The 25272-nt window shown below is 39.8% G+C and overlaps 2 protein-coding genes across 4 annotated transcripts in view; one reads left to right on the top strand and one right to left on the bottom strand.

Moving 5' to 3' along the window:
* Positions 1 to 2654, top strand: part of SYNC (syncoilin, intermediate filament protein) — a 15329-nt gene extending 12675 nt beyond the window's left edge. Inside the window, exons 4-5 of one of the 3 annotated variants that reach the window (XM_036025715.1) lie at positions 86 to 141; positions 1237 to 2654. In XM_036025715.1, coding sequence (XP_035881608.1) covers positions 86 to 141; positions 1237 to 1247 — 67 coding nt within the window. In that variant the 3' untranslated portion in view covers positions 1248 to 2654. Of the gene's footprint in view, positions 1 to 85; positions 281 to 1236 lie in introns of those variants that run through there. The other 2 variants (XM_036025716.1, XM_036025714.1) reach the window with 2 other exon arrangements.
* On the bottom strand, positions 2647 to 25272 carry RBBP4 (RB binding protein 4, chromatin remodeling factor). Its single transcript, XM_028511660.2, has 12 exons — positions 24982 to 25272; positions 24222 to 24369; positions 19064 to 19209; positions 11438 to 11611; positions 10993 to 11108; positions 10713 to 10873; positions 10474 to 10600; positions 10260 to 10337; positions 8223 to 8299; positions 7944 to 8001; positions 7745 to 7855; positions 2647 to 3344 (listed from the first exon to the last, which is right to left on the bottom strand). Exons 1-12 carry the CDS (start codon positions 24995 to 24997, stop codon positions 3279 to 3281), a joined length of 1278 nt encoding a protein of 425 aa, XP_028367461.1. The 5' UTR covers positions 24998 to 25272; the 3' UTR covers positions 2647 to 3278.

Below are 25272 nucleotides of genomic sequence, written 5' to 3'. Positions count from 1 at the left end.
AGTGGGGGGAAAAATGATTTCAAAAACGATTTCATCCATGAACAGGTAAAAAGTGGCATATTTTTTGTTTGTTTGTTTTTTAAAGGGCTAAGCTACCCAAGAGCCTGGAACAGACAGGTGAAAGCGAAACACAGTCTCAAGGTGACCCTTGTGGGTGCGAGAGTGGTGTTTGCATTGCTTGCTTAACAATACTAATGCCGGAAAGAACTTAAGCGTGTGTCTAATGACAAACCACTTAGGGATAGATAACACACACCTACTATTTGCCTGGTTTAAATGTTCAGTTTATTGGAATGTTTCAGTTTCTGGTAGGACTCAAAAACACGCCCTCATCATCACCAGGAATCCTGTACCAGGATAAAACATCTAGGCGCTGTGCACTCACTTTCCTCCCACCTTACCCCATATGCTCTTCATCGAGCTTCCTTAGAATAGCAGAGGGGGCAGTTATGCTACCTAATTCAGACTAGGACAAAAGAGGCCAAGGCAGCTAAATTAATCTACATAAAAGGGCTGGAGAGGGTGTTAAGGGCTGAGGGACAGGATTATATATTGCTTAGATTATGAAACATGCAACACACCTACCCACTAATTTCTCTATGTACCAATTATGTTCTTATTCTTCGTTTTAGATTCTCTTGGATAAAGAAACTAAGGATAAAAAAGGTCTTTGTCAAGTCGTATGCTAGTTAAATGCACATAAATTTTATTAACTCCCTAGTTAATCTTACAGCTTGCACACACACTCACAGATAACTATTATAACTGATGCTTTTCCTAACTTTCTAGGATTTTCTTTTACTGTGCTTTATCCAGGCATAACTGATTCCACTTACTGCTTGGGAGATTACTAGAGCCTTGTAATTGAGGAAAATGATCTGTTAAACACCTTTGTGTGGATCCGATTAAAAGTACAATAGGGAAAAGGCAGTGGTTAATTCAAAGAAATGAAACTACAGAACTTCAGGCACTGTTCAACTTAACCTGGACAGAGAATTTTACCAAGCTCCTCCCATCACCATCATGCAGGTTACCTACCATGCATTATGGGAGCCTTTGCAAATAGGAGGCACCCAAGTGTTTGCTAGGGGAAAAGCCATCCCTGATCGTGACTCAGTCTAGCAATCTCTCCCCAACACAGCCTGCACTAAACTTCAGAAGTTCGCCGTTATAAACTTTATACTGTAATATTTCAAGCTGCAGAAAGTATAAACTTTTTTTTTTTTACCTTTACAGGAGCTGTTTAGAAATGTATGGTGGAATCTGTAACCCTGAAACAACCAAAAAAGCTTCTTAGCACTAAGGATCAGTGCCCTTTGGACACTTTTTCCAGAGAACAGTGCCAGGGACTTGGCAAGCAATTCACCCTGGGAAATTTACAGATACTGGCTGACCTGTTTAGAAAGATTCTGGGGCCGGCTGGAGGCAGAAGGCACTGGTCGGTTCCCAGCCGGGTTCTGTGTCATAGGGATGCTGGTACCGACCAGTGCACAGAAGATCGGGAAACACAAGCCTCCTGCCCGCCAGCAGCGACCTGCAGGCCGAGTCAAGGATCAGCGTATGCACGCCTGCAGTCTGGGGAAGAACGCATCTTGCCTGGAGTTGACCTAAACCAAAAACATTTTTTTGAAGCACAGGTGGGGTCGTAAGACAGCCAGTTTTCATGACAGGGGTTTACAATTTGAATTCTTTTGTGCCATACCTTGAGTGTTAAGACTTTAAAATGAATCCTTTTTCAAAGTTTACTTTTGTCAAGATAACTTTCACTCTACTCTAAAAGAACTACTGACTTGAAAAAAAGGAGCTAATCCAGATTTCCCAAAAGATCGTTAATCTCGTGACAATGATTTCTGTCAGTGGTCTAGTCAGTCAGACCCAGTGATTACAAAGAACCAGGCATTGTATCCGGTCACAGCACTCGGCTGGAAAGGCTTTCAAGAGCCCTTTGTTCCTGACCTCTAAGTACAGGCCCCAGTGAAAAACATACTGGGGGGAATTCACCCTATGAGAAAAGGTTCAAATGCCTTTTCCAAACGTAATTTTTGCCTTAAATCTCTCTGCCTCACTGCCTTTGACATTCTTGCAACTCCACGTAGGGTCTGCTAGGGACAGACTTCAGTAAGATGTTATTTTATCAAAGACTAATCTGTACACCTGTGATATGGTGTTTTCTATCTTTCACTTTCCACGGGAAGGAATGAAGCTCTTTTCTGTAGCTCTGGGTCTATTAAAATTAACTTTGCTCTTGATAATCAAAGACCATAGAAAATAACTTTCATCTAAGGATTCTTCTAGAAGCCAGAGACTGGTGTTTTATAGGTATTATATACTAAAGAAAACCCATCAGCGCATGGAGTTATGTAGAAAAGCAATTTATTCCATTATAAGCACTTACACAGTTAGTCATGGAGAGTAACAGGCCTGCTGGTGAAACAGGTCACCCAAAACAGATGGTATCAAACTAGTTGTCAAGGACTAACTCCTAAAAAAAAAAAGGGCAACTCTTATCCAGGATTAATTTAATTTTAAAAACAAATACAAGCTATTGATTCACTCTTCTCAACTTGACAGTCTACCTGTAGTAAAACTGTCAGGTAAAAACATACATCTTTACAACTTGGTGGTCCCAAGTTTAAAAAAAAAAAAAAAAAAAACCATTTCACAGAAAGGAAAGAAATAATATGAAAACTGCTCAAGGAATACACTAACAAGCAAAAATATATGGGGAAAGAGGAACGTGTAGTTTTGACTTAACTGAAGAAACTCAGAGGAGACTGGCCTACAGAGGGCAATGTGCATCCTGGAAAAACGGGCGTGAAGATTGTAGAGTATCAATTTATGACTCGAACCCCCCCCCCAATTCCTGAATAAAAACGACACCTTGCAGTACTCGTGCTTCACGGCTCGACACCTCTCACTTGGCTCTATTCCTTCCTTACCCTAGCCTTTACTTAAATGAGTCCGAAAAACTTGGGGATACAGCATTAGAAGAAAAATAAAATAACCACACACAATAATCCCCTTTCGGTGGCTACTTTAGATTTTTGTTACTAGAAAATTCCTGAAGAAAATTTAAATATAAGTCTGTGGCTTTGCTGAATCAAGTGCCCCAGTTAACATTTAGAAAACACCCTCAGTTTGGGCTAATAGCATTGTTGATGGTACCTAATGCAAAGGGATAACTGAACAAAGTCTGGGTCTCAAAACCAGTGTTAAATCAGTATCATCAGGGTTGAAAGGAAAAGGGGAGTCTAAAATCACAAGAAGTGCAGATGTATTTAAGACCCCTGTCCTTCTGGATCCACGCTTCCTTCGGGGTCTTCATCATTATAAATGTTCTCTGCCTGCCCAAAAACAAAAAAATGAGAAAAGAGTATTTAGTAAACATGAAGGCAAGTTCTTGAAGTTTCTAAGGTTTCAAAAACAGACTGGGCCGGGTAAACAAATTATGGGCTATACACTCTCTGCAATAGTCTCTGCAACTATTCCACTCCACAGTCGCTAGACGAAACAGCCCAGACAATCTGCAAATGAAACGGCACGTCCATGTTCTAATAAAAACAGACAGCCGGCCCACAGGCCAACACCCCTGGGTTAGGACATTCCCACAAAACTGAGGTACGGTTATTGTATGTCTTGATAATCAACCTTCTTTAGTCCTTCGGCCAGACATCATTCGTAACTGTCAGAAAGTAAAATCAGCCCTGACTGGTGTGGCTCAGTGGACTGAGTGTCCGCCTGCGAACCAAAGGGTTGCCGGTTTGATTCCCAGTCAGGGCACGTGCCTGGGCTGTGGGACAGGTCCCCAGTGGGGGCTGTGCAAGGACAACCACACACTGATGTTCCTCTCCCTCCCTAAAAAATAAATACAATCTTTAAAAATAAATAAAATCTTAAAAAAAAAACAAAAGTAAAAACACCACAAATATCCATTAACTGATGAACGGGTAAGTAAAATGAATGTTATATCCATAAATGGACTATTATTAGGCAATAAAAAAAGCCAGCCCCATGTTGTATGATTTTATTTATAATAAACGTCCAGAACAGGCAAATCTATAGAGAAAGTGGATTGGTGCTGCCTAGTGCTGGGAGGACTGGAGGAAAATGAGAAGCAATGGGTAGTGGGTATGGGTGGTTATGGGGTTTCTTTTTGGCGTAACTGATGGTGGTAAAGGTCACATAATTCTGTGAACATACTAAAAATCACTCAATTGTGTACTTAAAAAAAGAGAAACCATACCAAAACTGTATGTTCCAAATCTCAACTTATAAACATTTTTAAGTGAAAACTGCTCTTGCGTAAAATAAACTCTGCTTCTATTTCTTGATTTATTATCTGTATCCAAAGGCATAACATTAAATACAGAAACCACTTTCATTTAGGCAAAATTCTTCTAAGTTTAGCACCTAACATGCACAAGTCACTAGGCTAGGCACTACAGAGGATGGGACTGACCTCAGAGGATGGGACTGACCTGTTCTTAAACAACTTGTAACCTGACTGCAGGGAAACGTATAAAAGTGCGTGATGCTTTCTGACAATGAATGTGTAGTCTCTGTCCCAACATGAATTCTCTGATGTCAACTGGGTATCCACCATGTCAATCCTGACACTAACTACTTAGAAGTAGCACCAGACTCTACAGGTTTGAGGGATGTGACTAAGGACTTGGTCCCACAAGACTGTCCTCACTGAAGTACTGATCAGAGTGGCTTGGTTGGCTGGGCATCGTCCCGCACAACAAAAGGTTGCCAGTTCAATTCCCAGTCCAGGTGCATGCAAAAGGCAACACCAAGTGGTGTTTCTCTTTCTCCCTGCCTTCCCCTCTCTTTAAAACAAAACAAAAAACAAACAACCCCACTGTCCTCACTCCAGAGGCCAGTGATAAGCCCTGAGTGCCCACGCTACCTGGGTACTTCCATCCGGCTTGTTGGCTATATACATTTGGGGATTCCCATAACCCTCCTACTCAGAATTGATAATTTGCTAGAATGTCTCACAACTCAGGCAAGTGCTTTATTTCCTTTTACTGGTTTATTATAAAAGCGAGAACTCAGGAACAGCCAAATGGAAGAGCCGCACAGGGCAAGGTGGGCAGGAAGCAGAGCTCCATGTCTTCTCTAGCTGGAATCAATATATTCACCAACCCAGGAGCTCATCGGATCAAGCACTTTTCCAAGAGTTTAGAGCTCAATCCCCTCAGGTTAGTGGAACAGTAAGTTCTAACTCTCTAATTAAGTGTTTGGTCTTTCTGGAGATCAGACCCATGCTGAGGCGATATCCAGAGGCTCCCCGTCAAGTCACCTCCTTAGCCTAAACTCAGGTGTGGCCAAAAGGGACTTCTTATAAACAGCAAGAGACTCCCTGCAATAACTATGTATGGTATCAGGTACTAGACTTACCGGGTGATCATTTCTTAAGCCAGCAATTTTCAACCTTTTTCATCTCGTGGCACTCATATAAACTAATTTACTAAAATCCTGTGGCACACCAAACAATGTATATTTTGCTGATCTGACAAAAAAATAGGTATAATTATACTTCCTTCACAACTGGACAGCTATTGTGTTGGCAGTAGTCAATTTGTTATTTGACAATCTAAGGGAAAAGAGGCCCCTGACTAAATAGGCAGATACTGAATGTTTTAAAAATTCTTGTGTCATACCAGTGAGCCTGCTGTGGCACAATGGTTGAAAATTGCTGCCTTAAGTTATATAAATGTCTAATCACTATGTTGTACACCCAAAACTAATATATGTCAACTATAATATATAAAAATATAAATAAATAATATATATATGTATGTATATATATGTATATGTATATATTTTTTAAACATCAATGTGTGGTTGCCTCTCATGTGCCCCTTGTTGGGGACCTGGTCTGCAACCCAGGCATGCGCCCTGACTGGGAATCAAACTGGAAACCCTTTGGTTCGCAGGCCGGTGCTCAATCCACTGAGCCACACCAGCCAGGGCACAACAAATTTTTTAAAAAATTATTTTTGACGTTTCTCACATTGATGTCTCTTTCCCTCCCTTCCCCCTCTTAAAAAAAAAAATAAATAAAATCAATCAGCCCGTCCTCCACAGGCGAAGATAAAGAAGAAAACAAACCAACCCACCCCAACAACTGAGTAAAACCACCACCTGTCCTGGAATCGATAGTCTTGAAGGTGATGGAGTTCAATATCCTACGACGTTCTGGCATCTACTGAAAATCTTTAACTGAGAGATTATCCAAGGAAGCTCATTTCACCTTCCTGTTAGAACGCTTAACTTTTCATATTAATTTTCTGTGGGTGAGGTGGACTTTCTGTTACACATGTAACACATCCTTGAAGGATATAAAGAAATCAAGAACTCCCTAAGTGTACAAACTGCATTTTGGCAAACAGATTTCTAAAATATATACCTACTCCCTATATTTAAACATAAGCCTGATACACATAATTTTAATATGAGAGATTCCACCATGCTGTCTGTAACCTGCTTTTTTTCTCTGCTTAATAGTATGTCATGAATATTTCAGCAAACTAAGCATACTTCTTTGATACATATAATACCAAAGTATGGATGTAACATAATTTGTTAAAAAAATTAAGTCTCATGGACTACAAATACTCTCATTAATAGTACTGTAGGAAAGTTTTAAAACATTTTTTCCTGATGCTGAGCCCCAAACTTTCCCCTGGAGTTTATTCCTGCCTGTAGATCTATCCTGAGAAACCAAAGTTTCTTTGGAATTCTTTTCATTTATCAGAGTACCATCAATGAAAAACTATGCAACTGTGTGTTTTTTTTAAAAAATTGTGGGAAAATACAAACATAAAATTTAACATCTTAGCTGTATCCATCTTAGCTGTATCCATTTTTAAGGATACAGCTCAGTGGCATTAAGTCCATTCAACTTGCGTGCAACTATCACCACTATCTGTCTGTAGAATGCAACTGTTTTCGTATGTTGCTATATATTAGAAATTAGTTATCTTTATCAAATTTCAAATACTCTAAAAATCCAAAGAAAGGCGACAATCTCCAACTGGAGTGTAAAGGCAGGGACTGTTTTTGAAATCTAGTAGAGTTTCACGGAGAAATGGTAGTATCTGATGCTGTGACACTGTGATAGGAACTGTACTAGGCATGTTCACAGGTGATTTCAAGGGAATGACCATTCCTAGATATTCAACTGCTAGCAAAGAGGGAGACACAGGAGGCAAGCCAGTAATTATTAGGAGGCCACTGCAATAGTCGAGCAAGTGGTAATTAGAACCTGAAAAAAAAAAAACAAAAAAACGAGCGTGTGGAATAGACAGGAAAGTTGGGTATGCGTGTTTGTATTTGTGCGATGAGTACAGATGGGAGAAACAGCACCGAGACAGACAACATCAAGTCTGATAAGTGAACTACACCTGGAGGTGAATAGATAATGAAGGAGAACTCTTGAATTTTCAAGTGTGGCCAGCTAGGGAAACACTAGAGCCATATGGAAAACAGCAAAGTTGAGAGGAAAGAAGCCAATTTTGGTTTAATTTGGCAAAAGAAACCAGTGGGATAACCAGATCAAAGGTAAGGAGGAGGCAGCTGAAAATATTGAAACTGATATAATGTATAGACAAACACTAAAGTCATACTCAGGAGTAAACTGAGCAGAGATGCCACTTCTATTCATGAAATATGTAAATATTAAGTGACACTATACCTCCTTTATTTAACCTCCCCCAAACAACTGAATACCTACCATTTGCCACACTTGCATGATATTGTCTTCGGACACGGAACAGATCACCCAGGGTTCATTGGGATTCCAGGAGAAATCAGATATCTTGGCAGTGTGACCACCGTGAATAAACTAAAGGAGGGAGTGAAGTCAGATATGAAAAGCAGACCGAAGACATTAAATTACGGATGATTCCAATTGCTCAATGTTTGTAACATACCAACAGCTCCGGTGGCCCATCTTCTGCATCTTCTGGGGACTGCTCCTCTCCAATTTTACTAGAACAGAAAGATTTTTCTTTAATTGTTCAAGTACAGTGTTCTGCCTTTCCGCCTATCCCAACCCAGCCCCCTAATCATCCCCACCTCCCTCCCGTTTCCAACCCCCCAATATTATCCATGTGTCCTTTATAACTGTTCCAATTTTTAAAAATTAACTAATTTTGTAAGGTATAAATCAAGAAAATAATTCCACAAAGAGTAACTAATTCAACACTTACCTTAAATCCCAGACATTCAGTCTGCGATCAGTACCACTGGAAGCCAAAATAGTTTCATTGTGAGGCGACCACTGAACCTACACAGAAGAATAAAGAAAGCAGAAAAGCTTTCAATTACAAAGTCGAGTAAAAACACACCTAAAATTATATTTAAACAATTTAAATTTTTGTCATTAAAAGAGCAGAAGTCCAAGTACTTTAGACAGTAAAGTTAAAACTGACAGATAAGCCCTTGCTGGTGTGGCACAGTGGACTGAGTGCAAGTCTGTGAACCGAAAGGTCAATGTTCAATTCCCAATCAGGGCACATGCCCGGGTTGCGGGCCAGGTGCCTGGCTGGAGGCGTGTGAGAGGCAACTGACTGATGCATCTCTCACACGCTGATGTTCCTCTCCCTTTCTTATTCCCTTCCCCCCTCTCTAAAAGAAACCTAAGATATCAGCTTTTACTTGCTCTTATATTTTTGAAGACCTCAGTGTATTTAATCTTGTCTAATTCTGGCCTCTAGACAAATATAATCAAATTCTGATTTATGAATTCAATATTATATATAAGACTGATTAAAAATGACCCCTTACAACAATTTTTATTAAAGTTAGCTACTATACAGGCAACAACCTCCTAATTATTAAAACTGGTAAGAAAGTCCTAACTTCATGGTACAGAGAAGAGGGTATTAACCAACAGTATTTAGGGAAGAATTTGGATACCCTCCAGGCAACACTACCATTAAGAGCAAGGACAAAATGTTCCTTGGAGCAGGCTGAAGAGTAGAAAGTAAGGCTGAGACTTTGGGTGCATATGAGTATGGCTCACATAGAGTGAGTTTGGGTGCCACGGGCCCATACCAAAATTAACTCTGACCACCCTTATGGTCTTAACACTTGACAAAACAATATCTTATTATAGTGATACTAAATGGGCCTTTCCTCACTATTTAAGTTTTTTTTTGATGGCAAAGAAGACTGTGTTTCTCATAGTACCCTTGCAATGAACTTATTTCTTGAATTGTGCCAGAGAACTTTACATGTTAAGAAAAGGAGCTTAAGCCCTCCCGGTGTGGCTTAGTCGGTTGAAGTGTTGTCCCATAAACTGAAAGGTTTCGGGTTTAATTCTTGGTCAGGGCACAAGCCTAGGTTGTAGGTTTGATCCCAGTCAGGGTGTGTACAAGAGGCAACCGATGGATGTTTCTCTCCCCCTCACCACCCCCCCCCTTAAAAAGAAAAAAATAAATAAAAAGGAAGCTTAATCCTTGGCGGGGTAACTTGGTTAGAGCATTGTCCCAATACACCAAATTTACGGATCCAATTCCTGGTCATGGCACACACAGAACTCAACCAATGAATGCATAAATAAATGGAATTAAAAAAAAAAATCAGTCTTGCCCTGGCTGATGTGGCTCAGTGTACTAAGTGCTGACCTGTGAATCCCTGGTCACTGGTTCGATCCCCAGTCAGGGCACATACCTGGGTTGCAGGCCTGGTCCCCAGTGAGGGGCACATGGGAGGCAACCACACATTGATGTTTCTCCCTCTCTTTCTCACTTCCTTCCCCTCTCTTGAAAAATAATAAATAAAATCTTAAAAAAAAAATCAGTCTCTCTCCTTTCCTTGCTCTCTACATTTGGTAATCAGTAAGTTGAGGGAGGGAGCGAAAGGGAGACAGAGAAAGAAAGAGAGGAATAAGCGGATGAGGCAGAAAATATGGAGTCACTACCTTAGGCTTGAACTACAAAATCAATACACATGGCAAGTTAGAAAGAATGAAGGAATGGGAATAAGGAAAGAGACAAGTGCCAGGAACAAGGCTGACAAATAACCAGGCACTACTTTTCTTAATATGTCAACAATGTAGGTGACCAATGACCAGTTTGAGGGAGTTGAGAAATAGCAGAGGAAAACCCAACCGCCTTCCTACAGAGACGAGCATAGGCACATAGAACATTTCTGTTATGCTTAACAATGGAAGAAAGCATAAGCATGCCCAGACACATATTAGAGTCTTCCTTTTAAAAAAATTACAGCCTTAGTTTTCTTACCTGGAATATTTCATCCTTATGTGATTCAAAGGAATGCAATTTAAGTTTCAGATTTCTCAGATCCCACAAGGCAACAGTCTATGTACAGAAAGCAAAGAAAGAATAATCAATTTTTTTTGAGCAGAAGAAGAAAACCGATAACTAAAAGATCTCTGTGCATTAAAAGAAATCAGAGCGATTCACCCTGTTTCCTTTTGAAATAAATCAAACTAACCTTATCAGCTGATCCTGTGGCAAGAATGAACTCACTGTAAGGATTGAAAGAAAGGCAGTTCACTTCAGCAGTGTGAGCATCAACTGAGTGGCTTGGTTTGGAAGTATTGTTTGAACGAGTATCCCAGCTTTAGTTAAAAAAAAAAAAAAAAAAAGGAAATACAGGAAAAACACTTGAATCAGTAACTAAATATGAAACTTAGATAATTTATGAAAAAAAATTAAATGTATTCTACTCACATCATAAGTTTCTGATCATCAGCAACTGACCCAAACAGAGACTCATGAAGCAGATGCCAGGAAACATCTTCCACTACTGCTGTATGCCCTGTGAAGATGGTCTTCGCATCCACAACCTTTCCTTCCTTTGGAACAGCACTGATGTCCCACAGGCAGATGGTCTTAAATGTAAAATGAGCTATTATAAAAAAGGAAGATTCTCACACTTCCCCACATACCCCAGAAAAGAAACCAGCTGATAACGAGCCCAGATTTGCTTCAAAATGGGAAGGATACACACATGGTCATCTGAAGCACTAAGTAAGTGCCCACTGAGATTTGGGTTCCAAGAAAGCCCATAGCCTTCCTTCTGATGTCCACGGAGACGCAAATCTGGGTTGCACTCTCCGCAAGGATCTGCAAAGTAACAGACACATCAAAACCATCCATTTCACTGCCTCTGGGTCTATGAAGCATAATGCAATTTTTATCATTAAGTCTAAAGCTCTTAATATTTATAAGCGATACAGACGCATTATGACCAATTATATGATGCTTAAGGTGCACCATCATTCTGTTCTACGTAAAGCATTTTTTGTCACCTAAAGAATGAAGAATATCCACACAAATCAATATAAATCACAAGATGTTAAATTATACAAGGAATAACAAGCAACTAAAGGACTGAATGAAGGCAATGTATTCCCACAGTAACTCTTTGTTTTTGAACTGAAAAGGGCAGGTACCTGGTTTAGAAGGATGTTTTGTATAGTCAAAAACAAGAACATCGCTGGACGGAGTCTTTGTTGCAATGATGCAGGGGTTCTGTGGCATATAACGTGCCCTATTTACTTCTCCTTCATGGTTGATCTTGATTTCTATTTCAATTTTTCCACTAACAGAACCAAAGCCTCCAAATTCTGTAAATAAGAAATTAACTGCAAATGAGGACAGAGCAAGAACTACTCTATGTCATTCAAAACATTACACAGGCAAGGCAAACTGGCATAATATTAGAAGTAATCTAGACATTTGTTAGCACCATAAAGTGCTTTTACACCCCTAGTTCACTTATTACCATAACCCTACATAGTAGCAAAGAGTTATTATCTCCAAAAATTTTTCCTGAGAAAACAGAAATTCAGAGTACCTACAACTGCTCATAATGACATGACTATGGCAGAACCTAAACTGGATCCCTAGTTGTCTGATTCTTAGCCTAGTACGCTTTCAGCTACGAAATGACTCTAGGTAGTTATATACCTAATTAGAGTATATTTCTATCTAAAACTAAGGAACACTAATGGACTCCACTTTAGAAGTAGGTTCTCAATAAGCAGTTTTCAAACCTCATTTCAAATACCAAAGTAGTATGCTGAATAAGTAAAACCTAAGTTACTATTTTCATTAAGTACAACGTGCTTAGGTACTAGAATCCCTCTTATACTTGTTTGAAGCTCCAGTTTGGGATAACCTTTTGGGAATACCATCACACCGAATCTTCTCCCTACACTGTTTCTTTTAGGTTGGTGAGGAAAAACAGAGCCACAAGAGCTAGTTCCCTTTACCTAATACCCACTTATACTTGCCAACTATAGTCCTTGGTTGAAATAAACCAGGTATGCAAGGACTAGACAAAAACATTTTTTAAATTCATATTTGACTGCTGTATGCCTTCGAGTTTTCTCAAGTACCATTATAAAATGTATAACAATATAATCTGTGATTATGTAATTCTTGGCAAATGATATGTAAACAAAGATAGTTAATGATTAGCCAAAGAATTATACGAGGCTGCATGATAAGGTACTTAGGAGTCAGACCTTTGCCTAAATAACTCTGCCCCTTACTAGCTTGGTGTTTTGGGGAAGGCCCTCAATTTCTCTGAGCCCCAAATACTTTATCCATAAAGCAAGTTCTGGGAGTAAATAAAATGCTATCACTAGCATTGTTATACAAGTGTTATACTTTGAAGGACAAAAAGCTTTTCGAAAAGCAGTGACATTAATGGTAACATAACTAGCCGATTAGGTAACTTTAAACTCTTACAAGTTAAAAACTGAATGTTTCAAAGAGGTTAAAAATCTAAAAATAAAAGTTCAAAATAGGCTCTAAAAGAAAAAAGCCCATATTAAACAATTTTCCCCCAAGAACTCTAGATCTACAATATTAAAAAAGGCATAATATGACCCATGATTCTTAGAAAATTTTAGTCCAAATACAGAGAGACAGGCATACAACTACAGATGTTCACGACAAAAAAAGTGTAATGGCCAGGAAAGAGACACTGCCAACAGGGAAGAGCAATAGTTGGCACAGAGCCCACAGAGCAATAAGCAATATTTACAAAATACGGGTTATTTCAGTATTGAGTATATACTCAACAGAGGGCCTAATTGTAAAGTACATCAATAAGAAATCAGCAGAGGATTTATAATTGAGCTTTTACAAAGAGAAGAACTTATCTATTAAAAAGTACTTAGAAGTTCCCCAAGTTGAAGCTGATATGTCGAAGGTCAAATATGAAGCAGGAAAGACAGACTGTGGAATTAATGTAGTCACGGGCCACTTAATGACTGTGAAATGTTCCAAGAAACGTGTTAGGTAATTTCATCACTGTGTGCACTCACACAAACCGAGAAGATCTAGCCCACTACACACTCAGGCTGGCTATGTGGTGTAGCCTACGGCTCCCAGGCTACAAACCCGTGGAGCATGTCACTGTACTGAACACTGCAGGCAACTGGAACACAATGGTAAGTATGTGTGTATCTGAGCATAGAAAAGGCACAGTAAAAAATATGGTTTAAAGGCTAAAAAATTGTACACCTATATGAGGCATTTATCATAAATGGAACTTGCTCTTGATCAGTGAATGACTCAGTGAATGTGAAGGCCCAGGACATTACTTACTGTACACTGCTATGCATTTTATCAACACCACTGTCCCATGAGACCTCCCCCTGCTTTCCTCTGACTGGCCCAGAAATAGAACATTGAAGCTGTCAATGCTGCTTCACGGACAGGGATGTGGGTTGGACTGAAAATACACAGGAAAGCCCTGGCTGGTGTGGCTCAGCGGATTGGGCCAGCCTACGGACCACAGGGTCAGTCGCTAGTTTGATTCCCAGTCAGGGCGCATGCCTGGGCTGCAGGCCACGACCTTGGTTGGGGGCCCGTGAGTTTCTCTCGTGCAATGATGTTTCCCTTTTTCCCTCCCTCCTCTAAAAAAAATAATAAAATAAAATAAAATAAATACAGAGGAAAAACTGGCTAAATAAAGTCTAAATGACCATTAATAATGACTGTCAGGCCCTGGCTGAGTGGTTCAGTTGGTTGGAGCATCACCCCATAAACCAAAAGGCTGTGAATCTGATTCCCGGTCAGGCACATACCTAGGTTGTGGGTTCCATCAATGTCTGTCTGTTTCTCTAGTATCAATAAACATATCCTGGGGTAAGGATTAAAAAAAAAAAAAAGTTTCTGAAGGGAGTGAAAGGTGGCCTGAAGATCAGCAGGAGTAGAATCAAGATGGAGAGAGAAACATAGGATTGTCATGGCAAAGTGTTTTCGCTACCACATGCTGGAGCAGGGTTCAGATTAAAGAACTTTGTGGTATTTATAAAAAAGAGTATTTAATATGGAAAGAGTGTAGAACTGTGGACTCGGTATTTGGACTTTGGAAATTTGTTTTTGGTTTCATTAAACCTACCTGGCACAAAGGGCTTTCTCTGGCATTGACTTGATTAAAGAAATAAAACTTTTCTATGCTTAACATCATTACAACCTGAAAATACTTCCAAAGTACAGGGACAGAATGGCTCCGTACTACCACAGGAGGCTTTTACTGAAGTGGCAGTGGCACTTAATATTTGTTAAGGTACATCCTGTGGATCTGGGTCTTTGTACAGGATCTTAGGTCCTCAACAAAGGATGTACAGCAGTGTACTCCAAAGGCCATTTGAACTAGAACTGGAAGGGCTGTAGTGTCCTCCGAACATACACTGGTACCTCGGTACACATCGTTAATTCATTCTCAAACCCATGATGAGTGCTGAAACCGACAAGTACCCAATGATGAAGCCCTCTCTTTTGCAAGGGGGTGGTGTGACTTGTATTCCAGTTCTGGCAAGTATGCTGCATGCTGAGACATTTTTTTCTCATCAAAAAATGTGATGTGTTCCGAAGCTGATGAGTACTGAAGTACGACTGTATGTAGTGCTGACAGGACAGGATCCTCTGTGCTGAAACAGCTCAGTGGCTGGCTGGCATGTAATCTGTATGCTTGGAATCGAGGTGCTGTGGGAGGGAACCCACTGCCAAGCCCCACAGATATTGTTCCTGTCGTAGTGAAATAAAATTCTGCCTCAACGATACATCCTTCCATTTCTTACAGGAAATTCAGCTCCACTATAATCTTATGAAACCACTGTCATGTATGTAGTTCATCACTGACTGAAATGTCGTCATGTGGCACATGATTGTACAGTAAACTGAATGATCAAGGTTTAACTGTATTCCTATTTTGTTTGTTGTTCTCTATATAAACACTATTTTAAAAATTTGAGGTCTAAATAATACAGTAAAACTGTCAGCTGGACAAATTTTTACATAACTTTAGCACACCAGAACCACCACCCGTCAAAATAAAACATAAAGCCCTCCAGAAGGCACGACGGTGCCCCTCCCAACCGGTCCCCAAGAACAAGGTAACCAGCGTTCTGATTTCTCCCACACCGAGCTACTTTTAGAGTCCCTAAACATTTTGAAACTAAGGATAAATTCTAACATCTTGAATCAAATATTTAATTATTTCACCATGACTTAATAAAAGTTTATTATATGTAATTGAGACAAAAGACTCAAGATATCTTTTTAAAATACACAAAGCCAATTCCCAAATAAGTTGCTAAAAATAACTTGTTGATATTTGAAGATGTTGGTAACATGATCTGAGGTAAAATTTTACATCTAATCTATTTTCAGGGCTTAAACTATGACTATAGCCAGGCTAAACCTAATATAAACACACAAATTCTTTCTAATGTCAAAACAGGATTAGGGCAGTTCTTAGGTCTTTTGCTTTGAAAGTTCAATGATCTTTTGAAGCTATTTGCCATCAATTACCTCAAATCAAATAGGGTCAAGGAGATGATGGTAATCAATCACAGTAGTTCAATCTGAGAGTCCAGGACATTTTATCTGACCAAGGAGAGACATTAGGAAGCTACCTACATAACAACCAACCAAGAAATAGGATAGATCTACTTCCACCACTGTTGAGACCATATGGAGAAAGGCCTCCACCCTTTAAGCACCAAGTGTATCTAGTGATCTGAAGATCTGGGAGGGGCTGAATGGGAGTAAAAAAAGGAGAGAAGAGGAAGGAGTAAGAGATAATATGTTGTGTAACCTCATGGCAAGTTGTAAAACTCTGAGTATCTGTTTCCTTCAGGGTTAATTAAGGTGACTTACATAGTCACACAAATATACCATACATATTACTAATATTTTTCATTGTTCCTTTATTATTAAGCACTAATAAGAGGGATAAAGGTATCATTGGAACACAAAAGGGAATTGGTTTGACTCGATTCAAATAGCTCAGCAGAAAAAGATTTTAGTATCTTTGTTTAAAAATGCCATTTCAAAAACCAATGGAAAAAATGGATTAGTCAGCAAATGGTATTTAAAAAGTTGCTAACCACTTAGAAAAATGCCTGGATCCTTATTCCATACCTAAACCAGAAGATTAAAGTTTTAATGGTCAAAACATAAATGTACCAGAAAACTAAAGCTAACTATTTACAAGTTTTGAAATGATAAGCCTTTCAAATACTTGAAGGACACTGGAGAAAAGCTGGACATTAAAAACATATAGCTAATAAAAACATTATAGCTTCTAAGGGCACATGGACAATATGTGGTGATTGCTGAGGAAAGGGGAGTGTAAGGAGACTAAACAGTAGTGAAAAAAATACAATAAGAATAAAAAAACTCTAACTTCTAAATAAGCCTTAAGATTATAAAATAACTTGGAAAATTATCTGCAACCTATTTATTGGGGATAATCTACCTTATACATAAAGAGATAACCCAAAAGAAAAAAAAATGAGCAAAGAACATAAATAGGCAGGTCAAGATAGCCAAGTATTTTAAAATAACTTTAATATCACGAATAACTTAAAAAGCAAAGTCAAGTAAGATTGCAGCATTAAGGTTAATGTTGGTGAGGGCATGGAGTAACATAAATATTTCTGCTACTGGCGGGACTATGAATCTTTTTGGAGGGCAATTTAGCATTGTCAATTATACTTGAAATGTTCTTGCCCTATGATAAATACTACACTAAGAAAATTATTCTATAGCAAAACTATGCCAATTGCATGTACTAGAATTGTTTTTGAAGCCAAAAGATGGGAAACCACATAAATGTCCATAAATAAAAATAGTTAGCTATGACTTAGTATACAGCCATGAAAAGGAGGTAGGTTCCCATATGCTTACACAGAAATGTGTCCAAGACACACTAGGGCAGAATAGAATATTCCATGCTGTATCCCCAGCAACAAGAAACATGTCTGGCATACAGTAAGTATTTAACATATCTTTGAATGAGTAATCCAATAAATGGGATAGATAAATCATTCAGAAAACTATATCAATTTAATAGTGGTTTATAAGGAGTAGGTTTATGGAGGTTCCCACATTGTATTATATTTGCTTTGATATTTAAAAAAATATTTATTTATTTTTAGAGAGGGAAAATGAGGGAAAAGGAGAGGGAAAGAAACAGACATGAGAGAGAAACTTTAACCCACTGCTTCTCAAATACCCCCAGCCGGGGACGCAGCCTGCAACCCAGCCATGTGCTCTGACTGTGAACCAAATCAGCATCTTTTCGGTTCACAGGTCAGTGCTCAGTCCACTGAGACACACCAGCCAGAACTGCTTTGGTATTTTAAAATAATTTATTACATTACCAGAGTATGTGTTTTGTGAGTAAATAACCAAAAATCCTATTTTAGAAAACTTATCCTCGTTATTTTCATCTAATAAAAGTCTAAGTTCAGTGTTGCCGTTCCCCCCATCACTAATGCCTACCCAGAAAATAACTTCATAGTAATCAATCCCATAGTTACACACTTGGGTCAGTGACACAAAATGTTTGTTGACCTTTAACCTAAGAACTTATTTTGCAATCTCCATCACCCCAAGCTAAATATGAAATGATCAAAAGATCAGTTGCAGCCCCAGCCATGTGGCTCAGTTGGTTGGAGCATCATCCTGTATGCCAAAGTGTTGTGGGCTCAATTCCTGGTCAGGGCACATATAGAAGCAGCCAACTGATGTTCCTCTCTCTCCCTTCCCATCTCTCTAGATTTAGGGGACATATCCTCAGGTAAGGATTAGGGAAAAAAATGTCCCTCAGCTACCTGAGTTTCCCAAATACTGAGTTAAATATGCTCAAGAATATACCTTAAAAATAAATAAAGATCAACTGCACATTACAATCCTGGAAAATAACTGAAACCCAAAATAACTGAGATAAAACAATGGATTCTGTTGATCAGGAAAAATCTGACGATAAACATTAAACATCCATTTTTTTAGAGCACAAATCAAATCTCAACCAGAGCTTATCTTCCACTTCTCAGTAATAATGAGTTCAAGGACAACAATAAAGAAAACTCACTCATTTTATCTCTTCTGTAAGGGAAAGTGTCTTTCATGCACAAGTAAACCCTTAGGTTATCTCCTAAAACAGCATGTAACCAAACAGCTCATTTAATTTTTATATATGTAGCAAGTGCCATGGTTCAGTCACTTCTACTACAAACCTGGAAAGGGGCAATTTAAGCCAGTGTTTCTCAATCTCTTTTCCATTACTGCCCCTCTAAGAAACCTTGTAAGACATTTTCCTGGCACCCATGATGAATTTTAATACCAGATACATCTATTTATATATATATATATGCTATGTACGTATATCTTTGCTTCATCTATTCAAAAAGTAAGATTGTTTTCACACACACCTTCTTCCAAATACCAATTTTCCTCCCTAGGAGTAGCATCTCCTATGTTAATACATGCATTAACAGCAATAATATATGGTGGATTTTTGCTTCTTTCATTTCTAGAAATCTTCCCAGTACAAATTTTAGAGGAAGATTTACAGAAAAGGTGCTGAACCAGGTATGTGTTATGTACGTCTTCTGACATCTAATATATCTACTATAAACTCAGGCTTTCCAAAGCTTAAAATCTCGTTTCTACCTTGAGGCTTTTGTCAACTATATATACTTTTTATGATAACTCAAAGATGAAAAATATAATCCATAGATTCCTTCTTTCACTTTTAAGATTCCTACCTCCTTTCTCACTGTCGTAGTGTGAAGCATCAAACTGAGCATCATCATTAGGGAGCTGCACACTGGCTATCACAAGGTGGTTTTGCTCATCCGACGTGTGGGTCCCCAGGACAAGCCGATGAATGCTGAAATCTTTCCCTTCTGGTCTGTAAGAGCAATACATGGTCACTATTCAAATTAGTACTCAGACAGACTTCAACATCGGTGACACACTTCCATGCAAAAGGCACAATTATAACCATGTCTTCAGAGGAGAAAGTCATTTTCTCCTTTCAATGTAACTTCCATAGAGCCAAGTACAAGGAAGACTACAGAGCACTTATTATTTTTTTAATCCATGGTTTATCAATTTTTTAGAGATGGGAAGGGAGGGAGAGAGAGAGACAAACATCAATGTGTGGTTGCCTCTCGCGCAGCTCCCAGTGGGGATCTGGCCCACAACCCAGGCATGTGCCCTGACTGGGAATCGAACCTGCAACTCTTTGGTTCAAAGCCTGCATTCAATCCACTGAGCTACACCAGCCAGGACAGAGCGCTTACTTTTTTTTAAGCACAGTAAATATTCACTTAATATCATCAACAGGTTCTGTGACTTGAAGCAAAATGCCATACAATGAAACTAATCTCACCACAGGCTAACTGATATAAATGAGAGTTAAGTTTCTATGGTATCTCATCAGTTTTATAATGAACAAAATGTTGTTCAAGGAACTTCTGTATTTAACTGGGTCAAAAATTTACAATTACTTTAGGGAAAAAGTCTAGTGGAATAAAATGTGAATTAACTACTCATTCTTTACACCTGGTTGGATATAAAGAAAAAAACTGTTGGGCACACTGACACTTAGGTTAACCTCATTTTAGAAAAAGGAAGGGAAAGGAAATTAACATTAGGTAGACTAACTGTTGATGTATTCCCTAACTGCCTAGTCAATAAACAAACTGCTCTAAACACTATGGAAGTGCAATGATTAAGACATGACTCCTGTCCTTAAAAAACCAGGGAGTACAGGGGCAATTAGGCAGTCACGTACACAAATGAGTAAAACACAAGTCAATGTACACTACACAGAGGATGCACAATACAGGAGAAAAAGATTATTCTGTAATGAAGGAAGTGTTCATCAAACAGGAGATACCTGAGCAGGTCTCAAAATGAGATAAAACCTAGCGGAGTGGAAAACGGGCTCTGTGAGACAAGTAGGTATTTTGGGAAAAGGGAACTGACTCTGGCAGGTGTGGCTCAGTTGGTTGGAGCACTGTCCCGTAACGAAAGGGCTGCAGGTTTGGTCCCCAGGAGGGGCACATACAACCGATGCTTCTTTCACATCAATGTCTCTTTCCCTTCCTCTCTTTCTAAAAGCAATGAAAAAAATGTCAAGTGAGGATTAAAAAAAAAGAAACTGAGCAAAGGGGAAGGTCAACAGAAGCACCAGAAGCCATGTTAAGCACTGCACATACTGTGTGTCATTTAAATACCGTAACACTGTAAAGATGAAGCAACCTGCCTTACACCACACAAGTAAGTAAAAAAATTAGAGCAAGTCCAAATCTGACTTTGGGATGGGAAAACATAGTGGGAGAGAATGCTAAAAAATAGACTAAAGTCAAACTCTAAGAGAAAGTTCTGATGGGACCTCCAGGTAAATATACTCAGTTTGGAAGGTGTCACATTTGAGAAACCAACAGAATAACCAAAGACACCAGTAAGCATCTTAATACTGAGAAGAGCCCAGAAGTTGGGTCTAAAATAACCAATCAGAATTCCTCTGAACAGAGGTGATGGACATCTATTATCTTAAATTGAAAAGAAAAGGTAGCCCTGGCTGGTGTGGCTCAGTGGAATGAATGTTGGCCTGTGAACTGAAAGGTCACAGGTTCGATTCCCAGCCAGGACACATGCCTGGGTTGCCAGCCAGTCCCCAGTTGGGGACACACAAGAGGCAACTACACATTGGTATTTCCCTCTTTCTCCCTCCCTTCCTCTCTCTCTAAAAATAAATAAAATCTTTAAATCTTTTTTTTTAATTATAAAAAACAGTAGAGTTAAAAAGAGGGCTCTCAACACAAAATTGACAACACTTGTATTTGGAAAGTTAAAAGAACCAGTCCTGGCTGGTATGGCTCAGTGGACTGAGCACTGGCCTACAAATCAAAGGGTAGCTGGTTTGATCCCCAGTCAAAGCACATGCCTGGGTCGCAGGGTTGGATCCCCAGTATCTTTCATGCAGTGGTGTTTTTCTTCTTTTTACTCCCTCCCTTCCCCCTCTCTAAAAGTAAATAAACAATATCTTTAAAAAAAGAAAGGAAAATTGAAGCACCAGAGGAAGGGAGGCAGTTCTGAATATTATAGAACTACGGTTATTTTTTTAAAGGATGTGAATTTCAAAATAAGAACATATACACACAAAATTAAACACTTGGCATTAGAGATGCTTGGTTATAAATAATCCTCATTCTAAAAAAAATTAACATTGTTATGAGTAGAATACAAAAAAGGGGGAAAAGGCAGGGTATTTGGATCAGTATCAAGTATTAACGGTTTATTTTCCTAGATCTGCTAAAGTAGAAAGCCATTCAAATACAGATTTCAGCCTTGGGGAATTTAGTCTAATTCACTATTTTCCAAACTTAACTAATCACATTATATAAAGGAAGCTTTCATGTTCCAGGATTTAGTAGGTATGGGGTAGCCAATATTTGGGACACACCAGTCCAATACAATTTAGCAGGTAACCAGTAAATCTGTAATCACCCACTACAGTATTTCTCAAGTACTCTACCATAAGTTTAATGGTTTGAAGTACCAATGAGAATTCCTGACAGAAAAAACTCCACTTCTGTACTCAACTTAAAATAAATAAACAAATAAATAAAAATTTATTTTTAGATAAGAGAAAGAGAGGGAGAGAAACAGCAATGTATGGTTGCCTCTCTCCCACCGTCCCACCAAGGACTGGCCTGTAAGCCAGGCATGACCTGACTGGGAATCGAACCGGTGACACTATAGTTCGCAGTCTGGCACTCAATCCACTGACCCACACCAGCCAAAGCTGTTTTAGCAATTTTTAATTAAAAACCATTTTTTAGTGTCGCAGGTTCGATTCCCAGTCAGGCCACATACCTGGGTTGCAGGCCACAGCCCCCAGCAAAAGCACACTGATGTTTCTTTCTCTCTTTCTCCCCCCTTCCCTCTATAAAAAATAAATAAATAATAAATAAAAAATGGGTAAAGCTGAAAAAAAATTTTTTTTTAAATTTACTGATTGAGAGGAAGGGAAGAAGGGAGGGAAGGAGGGAAAGAGGGAGGGAAGAGGGGGAGAGAGAGAGGGAGGGAGGAACATCTATTTGTTGTTCCATTTATTTAATGCATTCATTGGTTGATTCTTGTATGTGTCCTGATAGGGGGACTGAATCTACAACCTTATCATGTTGAACAACACTAACTGGGCTACCCAGCTAAGTAAATAATTTATTTTTCAATTACATTTGATGTATATTACATTAGTTTCATGTGTACAACTAAGTGATTAAACTTTATATAACTTCACCCCAATAAACCTAGTCACGCATCTGGTATTATAGTTATTACATTACTTACTGACCATATTCTCTTTGCTTTACTTCACACCCCCATGACTATTCTGTACTACCAATTTGTACTTAATCCCTTCACATTTTTTACCCATTTCCCCCAACTCCTCTTCCATCTGGCAACTGTCAAAATGCTCTCTGTATCTATGAGTCTGTTTCTGTTCTACTTGTTTATCTTATTTTCTAGATTCCACATAAGTGAAATCATATGGTATCTGTCTTTCTGACTTATTTCACTCAGCACAAAACACTCTAGGCCCATCCATGTTGTTCCACATGGCAAGAATTTTGTTCTTTTTTATGGCTGATTCTGATGATCAGTTGAACATGAAAACCTGATAAAGAAGTTTGCAATTCTAAATTTCTAGGTATTTATTATGGTTTTGTTTAACAACCTTAAGACAGATTTCCCAATTTCTTTAATGCCGCTGCAAAGGTAGCGGTCTCGTTTTTTTTAAATAAAGATTTTCTTTTTAGAAAGAGGGAAACATCAATTCAAGAGAGAGACTTGGTTGCCTCTCACACTCACCCTGACTTAGGGCCGAACCCACAACCCAGGCATGTACCCTGACTGGGAATCGCTCGGTCGAGTGATTTGCAGAACAACACCCAACCAACTGAGCCACACCAGTCAGGGCTCATTCTTAATAAAATTTTTATCAAATGTTTATTACTTGCTGAGCTGAAACACAGACTTCTAAAGACCTAAGTTTGAAGAAATTTATTTTTTAGTACACATATAATTTTTAAATGTTATTCTGAATACCAAAACAGTTTTATAATAGGAAATTCATTATTCCAATAGGCATACTGGTTTTGCTAAAACCTGAGCCTTTTCTCATACTCAGTTGAAGTCCTTTTTCCTTACTCTCGTCATTTTATGTCTTCCACTCTCACAACGTTAATTTTTTCACTGTTATAGGTTATACATAACAAGTCAAGGCAAGGAAGGTATTTATCTAAGTTTGTCTTAATGGCACCTAGACCCTCAATAAATGTAAATGAAGTTAAATATTTTATCTCCTCTATTAGAGATAAACTACCCATGAGTAAGAAATGCATGTGCTCAATCTCACCCTGCATAATTCCCTTGTATGTAAACCATCCCACCTTCAGGTATTAGTTCTAAGCATCCTAAGTATCTCTCTAAAACTGCTCTGAGTGCACGTAACTCGAATTAGTTACACCTGCTTCAACTATACCGTGCTCCTTGCAGACAACTACCATGTCACACTCATCTTTATATTAACCAGCCTCAACCAATGACTGATTAAAAGGACTGCTTGGAAAGCTGACAATTTCCCACTATTACTTGGTACACTACAGTTACAATATGACTACTCAACCCAGTATCAGAAAAAGAGAACAGCATGTTCTCTCTTATCAGAAAAAATTACAAAGTTAATTTTACTTTTTGCCCACTTTTTGGCCTAGAAAAAAAATGTCATCAATAGGTTTCGATTACGTACCCCCTAAGGGTGACTGGAGAGAAAAATAGGTAAAATAGACGTGATAAATGTACACTGAGGTCACACCAAAATAATGTTCAAGAGATTCGTATCACCTGGTTACATCTGGAAGCCACTGTGCAGTTAAGCTGGGCCACTCCAGAGCATGGGTCATCACCAAATCGTAAAGAAAAGGGGTGTTCTTTTTCCATATTTTGTACTCTTCGTTGATCACACGTTCCTCCACTGCGTCATCAAAGGCTGCTAAAATAGTAAAAACAAGTTAAGTTAGCGAACACAATAGAAATCGAGTAAACACTGCCAAAGCCACCCGTGGGGCTCCCGAGTCCTGATACGGAGCAGGTCTGTCTCAATCTCCCTCCGCGGAGGCACCAACACGCCTCCGCCTTCGCGGGTCGCAACTACTCTCGGGTCTTCCCGGCTAGACACTCCGCCAGCCGTGCGGGAGACGGCGCCGGGCCTCGGGAGCACGCTCTCCCACGCGGTTAAGTTTACGGGACCGGCGAGAAGGCCCGAGGACCGAGCCCCGGGGTGTTACGAAGCGGTTCAGGGCGCACCGGGAGAGAAGCAAGTGGGCGCACCGGGAGAGAAGCAAGTAGACCGACAGGGAGCGTGAGGAGGGACCAAACCCCGGCCGGGGCCCCCACCGCCAGCTTCACCCCTCTGCACCGGGCCTCCTCTCCAAAGGAACTGGCGCGCCGTTAGCCCGCCTCGCGGGGCGATTTCGCCTTCACGCCTTCAATGGTGCGGACAGCACTCAGCAGAACCGGGCCTGCTCTCACGGTTAGGCCGTGTGGAGGCCGCGGCGCAAGCCCGGCACGCCCCGTCCTCCTTGGGTGGGTTCGGCACCCTCACCTTCCTTGTCGGCCATGGCGAGCAGGCAAGTCGGGGGTATCCCGAGGTCTACCGTTGCGGGAGGGGCGGGGAGTCTACAGGCGCTCGCTCTCCGCGCGCGGCCTCTATTGTTTCCTGCTGCCCCTGCGTGAGGGCTGCCTAGCGTACCTTCGCGCCAACACCGGCCAATCGAGGCACCCCGAACGGCGAAGTGGGCGGGCAATCGGCGTCTACAGCCTATCCAGACGCTGGGAGTCGCTCCCCGGGAGCCGAGGCGCGCTCTCAGCTCCTGCCCCGATACGGCCCGGGGCG

The sequence above is a fragment of the Phyllostomus discolor genome, chromosome 5 (assembly GCF_004126475.2).
Source record: "Phyllostomus discolor isolate MPI-MPIP mPhyDis1 chromosome 5, mPhyDis1.pri.v3, whole genome shotgun sequence".
NCBI lineage: Eukaryota > Metazoa > Chordata > Mammalia > Chiroptera > Phyllostomidae > Phyllostomus > Phyllostomus discolor.
The sequence above is the reverse complement of the archived record's forward strand: the minus strand, read 5'-3'. Positions and strand labels throughout refer to the sequence as shown.

Bases quoted from the DNA above. Each gene is read 5' to 3' on its own strand.
- RBBP4 (XM_028511660.2), bottom strand. The intron at 11,109-11,437 runs GTACCTGCCCTT...GTTACTTTGCAG, and splicing joins AAAACATCCTTCTAAACCAG to ATCCTTGCGGAGAGTGCAAC. The intron at 10,874-10,992 runs GTGTGTATCCTT...TTTACATTTAAG, and splicing joins TTAGTGCTTCAGATGACCAT to ACCATCTGCCTGTGGGACAT.